The 8,225-nt window shown below is 32.4% G+C and overlaps 1 protein-coding gene across 2 annotated transcripts in view; it reads left to right on the top strand.

Annotated features, from left to right (window-relative positions):
• Positions 1 to 809: 809 nt before the first annotated feature.
• Positions 810 to 8,225, top strand: part of LOC126887119 (reticulon-1-A) — a 130,558-nt gene continuing 123,142 nt past the window's right edge. For both annotated transcript variants that reach the window (XM_050654471.1, XM_050654470.1), the window contains exon 1: positions 810 to 1,835. In XM_050654471.1, the coding sequence (XP_050510428.1) occupies positions 1,031 to 1,835 (805 nt within the window). In that variant the 5' untranslated portion in view covers positions 810 to 1,030. The remainder of the gene's footprint in view (positions 1,836 to 8,225) is intronic.

Below are 8,225 nucleotides of genomic sequence, written 5' to 3'. Positions count from 1 at the left end.
GAATAGAAGAGATCATAGAAAAATTATTAAGATTAAAATGGAGATTTTCAGGATGTGTAGCATAGTTGAGCGATGATAGATCCGTAGACATCCGTAAAGATAAGAGCAGCAGGGGCAGGGGAAGACCACCTACGGAAAATAGAACATAACTGGATGCAACTTGTACAAAATATAATTTCTTGAGGATATATTTCTTGAAGACAAAAATAAATTTTGTCTTTGTTTCTTGTGATAATATCTTCTTCTTCACGTGCCATATCAGAATTATCCGACGTTGGCGATCACCATTGCGAAGGCTTCTCGATCTTCTGCAATATGGAATAATTGTCCTGCATTTGATATCTGAGTCCATTCACGAATGTTTTTTAACCAAGAAACTTGTTTTCTTCCTACCGACTTCCCCTCACGATATGTCCCAGATAAGACATTTTTCGATGTTTAACAGTCTTTAGCAGTTCTCTGTCTTTGTTGACCTTCCTTAGTACTTCTTCATTAGTTTTTCTTGCTGTCCAGGGTATCTTTATAGCATCCGTCTATGAATCCACATTTCCAATGCTTCAATTCTGTTCAGTTCTGTGATAATATATCCCCACAAAATTAAGATTCGTCCGCTAATGGATGATCGGTTACATTCGTAATTCAGTTATCTATTTTCCTATTTAATAGGTTTTATTATGGTATCTTAAATAAATATTTAGTTATAGTTATCGATAGAAACATTTTTATTAAACATAGGATTTTCCATTTTATCTTTTTATCAGGAAAATTTATTTATATACCAAAATTCTCACCGATCATCTGAATAGCTCTTTATATTTCCGGTTTATTAGTGCTCTCTGATTCGTTGTTTTGCGAATAGCGAATCAGATTTCGGGAAATTGACATCATTGTTGACATGTTTGGGGAGTTTCAAGTTTGGAGCCGGGTTCGAAATTAGTTTACAGTGGTAAGTGCAATAGGAAGAAGTAGAAATCTATAATATTTTTGTATTAACGGGATATTCTAGTGTTTGTAAATTAATTAGTTAGATATGGAGCAACATAAAGACATCGAACAACACGCATTTAACATTAAAAGGGAAGTAGATTCGGTGGATGATTTCGAACATTTAGGACACGACTCAAGTCCTTTACAGGATTTGTTGGGTTTGCAACAAGACAAAGAGGTGACAGCACCTGAAACAGTCCATGAAATCAATAACACGCCCAAGACTGCGGTGAGTCATCAGGCCGGTGCTTCCAAATTATTACATTCTTTGCAAAATCCACTGATTCCCGAAAAAATGAATAGAAATCTACTGGAAGACGATTTCCTGGATAGAGGCGAAGGTAAAGAAAAATTAGATCAATTTTTACAGGATGCAGCAATACCCCCTGCTACTTCTGTCTTCGATCACGGAAATAATAAATTATTCTCTGCAAATCTAATAGAAGCTGAAAAATTCATTGAGCCTGAGAAAAAAGAAGTTGATCACTTCTTGGATTTCGAACAGGAGCATCCTGAACCCGTTAAACCTAAAGAAACTGTGAGACATGAGATCTTTGAAGATGCTTTTAAGTCAGATGTACCTGCATTAGTTCCCGAAATTAGTAAGGAACCAATAGTTCCAGTACAACCTGCACCTCCAAAACCTCAACCAGAGAAAATTGTACCATCTGCTCCTGTTACAGTGTCAGCTCCAGAGAAGAAAGTAGAACCCGAAAAAATCATCAAAAAAGTAGAAGAAAAACCTGAGAAGATAATCAAAAAAGTAGAAGAAAAACCAGTACCAGTAGTTACTCCTGCTAAAATTGCACCTACTGATGCAGCAGCTATATTCTGTAAAATGGGCCTAGGTAAGTTTTTATTCTTTATCTCTTTTTTTTTTGTATAGGTACCTACTCCGCAAAAAATTATTCTAAAATAAGATATATATTAAAAATTCAAGTTATTAGAGCAAGAAGTTCAAAGTACTTTTAACAGTGCCACACTACTTTCCTGTGTTTAATTAATTTGCTCAATATATCATTGTAAGAAATCATTTACAATTAGTATAGACAAGGTGTAACAACTTTATGGATTTATTTGACATTGTCACCTGAATTCCCAAGGTTGATGAATCATACTATTTCTTATTTGCTATTGTAGATGTACCAGCAGTATAATATGGATTAATTCAACTTTTAAGACACCATTGTCTGAATTATTTCTAAATATAGAATTTTATTTACAAGAAATGAAAATTCTCTTTGGATTTTTATGTTTTTTCTTTATTAGGTATGCCTTTTTACCTTTATACTGTGTTTATATAGCCCAGTATACCTAATGTTTAACCTGTTCCCTACCAAGAGGATATTTAAGTTTCGCCCTCATAGACCTAGCTGCCTAGGCAGCTATTTAAATTACCATTATGTGCAGTGCGATCCCCAGCTCAAGGGTGAGACACTGGTCTATGGAAAAATCGATGTGGCTCATATATGAGTCACTTGGTAACAAATGTGTTAATGTATAATATTTCCTACATTTATCCGTGCTGCTAGGCAGGGCTGGCTACTACGAAGGGCAACAACCGAACGGTGCCTATGCCAATTTTGCAAGCGGGCACCTTATACCCTAGCGCCAGGACTGGTGCTAGGTCTTCAGCTAGGTTCACCTATCTGGAACCAGCAATTTACTGTAAAACATAAATAATATCTAAGGAGAAATAAGAATAGTATAGGAATAATATTCCTATTATTATGTTATCCTGATTGAACCTAGCTAGAGGTTACATAACTGACTTCCAATGCTGTTACATAATTGACATTGACAATGTGCCTTTATATAACAAAGTCTTCTTTCATACTTTAGCCTGGTGTTTTACTTTAGTTTTAGAATTTAGTCTTTGCACTTTGCAGTTTATTATTGATTAATTTTGTAAGGGCTTAGGGTGGAGTATTAGATTGAAATGAATTTTTGGCTTTTGTGGTTTATTTGGCAAATACTTAAGCATATTTACATTAGCCAGTTTTTCATATTAAAGTCCATTCATTTTACTGATTCCCAACTGTAAGCAAACGTGCATGGAAGCTAAATAGGGTCGTCCTGAAGTGTATCTTAAAAACCAACATGCTACCTACAATTTGAATTTGCAGACTGACCAGTTTGCACCTGTAAAATGAGAATCCACCTCGTTTAGGGCAATAAATTACATTAACAGCCTCTTGATGAATGAGACAGCGAATAGTAACACGTGCGTTTGTTTATAGTTGGGAATTTGCTATAGTATTTTTACTACAAAAACGTTATTAAGTAGGTCAAAATTTTTGACGTAAGAGAACTGTCAAAACATTAGAATGTGACTTTTCATATTGCCGTGTTTATAATAAACATAGCAATAATGAAAAGTCACAATCTAATGTTTTGACAGTTCTCTTACGTCAAAAATTTTGACCTACGTAATAACGTTTTTGTAGTAAAAATACTATATTTGAATGTGGTTTAGATATATCGTCGCTTTGAAATCAAACCAGCATAAATGCAAAAGAGACATTTTTCACCAGAGCATTCCAAATATTTTGCAATGGCTAAACAACCCTTTAGGAGTTATACCGCTTAAGCTCTCTAGATTTATGTTTTAAGGTAGATCAGTCCTCATGTTCTTTATTTAATTTTCTCGGTTATTTTTTTCCACTGTTTCATATCTCTGGTATTTTCTTTCCATTGTCTTATACCCGCCTTGTTGAGATCATTTACTACTTCTTGTAACCATGTAGATCTTGGTCTTCCACATCTTTTGCCAGCTGGTGTCCATTCCAATAATGAGAATATAGTCATAGTTGATACTGATCTTCATACATGTACTAGCCATTTTGATTTTTGCTGTTTTGGTTTACACATTATATCTTCCTTAATTTCTTTCAGTAGCTCAAGGTTCGTTCTTTGTCTAAATTCATTTTCATTTATTTTTATTGGTCCTAATATTGCTCTTAGTATTTTTCTTTCTTTCTTGTATTATAGGGTTTTCCTCTTGTTTTTTTGTTATGCTAAGGGTTTCGGCTCATACATCATCGTAGGTCGAATTATTGTTTTGTATACCTTCATTTTCGATTTCTTGCTCAATAATTTATTTTTTAGTAATTTTTTATTTGCATGGAAGGTTCTATTAGCTGTAAGAATCCTTTCTTTACTACTGTTTAATTCACATTCACACTAGAGGTACTATTTGCTTGGATAAAATAATTTTAAAATTATTATGAAAAGTCTGCTTATTGAAGCATTAGTAGCAAATATGCAGATACCCCACTAGGACTTTAAGAGCGCAGGCACAAATATTTTACGTCTATCCCTACTTTTTCTTTCTTTACAGGGCAAATTACGTTTAGTAAAATTCTCACTGGTATGGACATGTAATATGTATATAAACATTACTTGACAATGACATTGTCACCATTAACTCTGTCGTGCTTAGCGAGAACGATGTATCTGCAAAAATCTGAAAAAATTAAATTTTTACTTCTTTCTAACCCAAATGTGCCTATCTATCTTATTTGCTTACTAAAAACGACGTAAGTTAAGCCCAAACACATTAAACACACATAAGGTATCCTGTGTAAATGTATACGAATTCTTAACCAAAAATCGATTTTACTCGAATGTGATGTCTCTGTAGATACAGCGTTTTGGCTAAGACAGCAGAACTTAGAGATGACTTTTGAATGTTATTGGATAACTGTTACTTGTATAGGTAATTGCTAAATTATTAATTTAGTTAATTAATATATTTTTTTCACTAACCATCTATTCAATGATTATATTAATTTATATATTATGCAATCAAAACTAATATTTAATCGAAAAAAGAGGAAAAGTGATAAAGTGATTTTTTTAACAATTGTTACGATGGAATGCTTAGATTAAATGTTGAACATCTTTAACAACAAAATACTTGGATCACAGAATATATCCTTCCATAATTAATAAACAATAAATAACTTTTTATTAATTTCATGCCTTAAATCAATTATTTATCAAAATACACTATCAATATTATTTAATAAGCAACTCAAAATATTTCTGAAGCCTCAAATATATAAAGTTGTCACTGTCTTGTCAGCACATTCTGTTTGACTGAGTGTTGTAGGACAAAGATAGCGAATGTTCGATTTGGAAAATATTACCATGGACAAGGTGTTCATTTTTGTCGAATCCTGAAAAAACTAGTAAGTATTTTTGAAAAATTTAAACGCAGAATGAAAGACTAAATTATTACTGAGGGCCGAAAGTCCCTTAGAATAAATAAAAAGTTTTTTTTTAATGAGATATTTGAAATTGAAAATCAGACTAAATTTTCTTTTAGTTTTTCACTCCTGTAACTTATTAAAATAAACGTTATAGAAGTTTTCAGCTCGGTAATAATGTAATCTTTCATTCTGCGTTTAAATTTTTCAGTTATACTTGTTAGTTTTCTTAAGATTCGAAAAAAAAATGAATCCCATTTAAATAGCATTGGAGCCGAAAGTTTGCACCGATCCCCTTAAAATGTGATTTTACTGTTTGCACTTAAGCCACAGTGACAACTGATGACTTCAGTTTTACGTACATGACATGTGACATGACAATGTAATCTTTCACCTTTTAAGAAGCTACTGACTCATTGGACAATAGGTCTGTCTTCTGCTAAGAAAAGTGGTGATTAAAACATTATGCAACCTGGCCTAACGCCATTTGACAGACTCTCTTGACCTAATTTTATGGCGGTTTGACATAAAAATACACAAATAATATATATTTTGATACCAATATCTCAAAAATCGATTTTTTTTCACTTATGCCATTTGGATTTCACAGCGACGATATTATATTTCATCTTATCCAGTCTTTACTAAAGTAAGGTATGGAGAACACATTAAGAAATTAAATAAAATATTAACTAATACTTAAGTACATTTACTTATAGTCCATGTGGTGAGACTGCTCCCGTCTGAAAAACATTTCTAATTCGGTTTCTCTACGGATTCTTATTCAAAAATGTCTCCTTTAAACAAATCTGAAGGGTGCCAGACGGAATTTTTGGGTAGACATTGTTTAAACAGTTTTTTTAAACAAATACATAATATCACCTTTTATTGTTCCAAAAAAGATATTTATGTACTCTATGTCATATTGTGTGTAAGTTTTTAGTTTGTGAAAACTGTCATTATAGATAGTAGTGCGTGAAGTGTTTAAAGTGTGCGTGAAGTAACAATGTATTTTAAATGGGACTTACTTTGTCGCACTGTTTTTAACACACTTTCATATAATCAAATATCCTTAACTTTCGCGTTGTCATGGTGATGACATAATGAGCAATAAATTACGACAAAAGTTTTGACAGTTTTGTGGTTTGAAAGAAGTTAGAATTTTTAAATGTCAAAGTTCTAAAAATTGTAGAATAGAAATGAATTTTATGGTAGAGTAGATAAAATATTGTATGAAACTGTGCGTGAAGTACTTTTTGCGAACTTACGCGATGTATAGCACTCGCCCCGCTGTCACTCGTGCTCAAGAACTGTTTCATAAATAACTATTTTAGGTTTTTTGGGTCATTCTAAACAAGAAAGGTATCTTCTGATTTTTTTCAAAAATTGACAGTTTTCGAGTTATAGGCGATTTAAAATCTAAAAAATGCGAAAATACACATTTTCGAGGCTTAAAAACTCATACTTAAATTAGTATTTTCAAGGGTGCCAATAACTTGGATTAAAGTTTAAACATTCCTTTTCAAGATTCCGAAGAGTGATCGTGTCTAACTTCAATTTAGACCGTAGTTTTTTAATTGTTAATTATGCGTGTCCATCCGGTTTCTTTTGCTGGTGCCCGCGCACTATTTTCAAAAGTCTTCTATTTTTCTCCGAAAAATATTTTTTCTAGATTCTTTGGGACATTCTTAATAAAATAAGTTTCTTGATATTTTTCTCAAAAGTTAATAGTTAAGTTATAAGCGATTTAAAATCCGAAAAATGACAAAACACGCATTTTTGCATTTTAAATCGCTTATAACTTTAAAACTAGTAACTTCTGAGAAAAATGTCGAGAAACTTATTTTATTAAGAATGTCCCAAAGAATCTAGAAAAAATATTTTGCGGAGGAAAATAGGAGATTTTTGAAAATAGTGCGCGGCGCAAAACCGGATGGACACGCATAATTAACAATTAAAAAACTACGGCCTAAATTGAAGTTATACCCGATCACTCTTCGGAATCTTGAAAAGGAATGTTTAAACTTTAATCAAAGTTATTGGCACCCTTGAAAACACTAATTTAAATATGAGTTTTTAAGCCTCGAAAATGCGTATTTTCGCATTTTTTAGATTTTAAATCGCCTATAACTCGAAAATATCAATTTTTGAGAAAAATCACAAGATACCTTTCTTGTTTAGAATGGCCCAAAAAACCTAAAAATATATTTTTTGGAGCAATAAAAGGTGATCTTATGTATTTGTTTAAAAATATTATGAGTCCATTATGATTAGTATCAGTAGCATTGTCACAAATGAATTCATTCAGATTTACATGGTGGTCTTTTATTTTATATTTAGAGAAATCTTGTTTGATAATCAGTGTATTGGACGCAACTACACACATAGTTCACTTTGACATCCCCATTCGTGGACAGAGTGCGAATTTTCTTCAGCTGAAAGGTGATTTTTTATCCACATATAACATTTGTTTCTGTATGTATTTGTACATTGCTTTAGTGCATTAAGAGTAATTGTCTAAAGCTCCTCACCATACATTCTACATTCTTTGACTAAGTGTGTGTCTACCTAACAGGCGCGGATAAAGGGGAGTCAACGGGTCCATAGACCCCCCTATTGTATTTACCTAGTCTATACGTATGTTTTTATTATTTATTATTTTTTTCTGTTAACTCTAAACTTTAAGCCTTCAGTACAACACTAAATTACACGACAACCGCTTCCAAAGAATTGAAAGAAGCCATAAAATCTAATAAAACACCCTTATCTGAAACATAATCTGCAGGCGCATTTGTTTGGGTACCGGTGGAACCATAAACAACGGAAATATTTTTCTCAATTCAAAGAATAACAAAAATGATATTTTAAAATGCAAATACATTGCACTGGGTATAAACTTTATCTCATGAAAAGTCACGTTTCAAATTTGCGATACAATAAAGATATAATAATTTGTATTTTACTAGATAATCCATGCGTACCTACCCATTGATGGTAGAAAGGTTAATCTTTATGGTAAAGAACGAC

Source organism: Diabrotica virgifera, chromosome 6 (genome assembly GCF_917563875.1).
Source record: "Diabrotica virgifera virgifera chromosome 6, PGI_DIABVI_V3a".
NCBI lineage: Eukaryota > Metazoa > Arthropoda > Insecta > Coleoptera > Chrysomelidae > Diabrotica > Diabrotica virgifera.
This window is presented reverse-complemented; position numbering and strand designations above follow the sequence as displayed.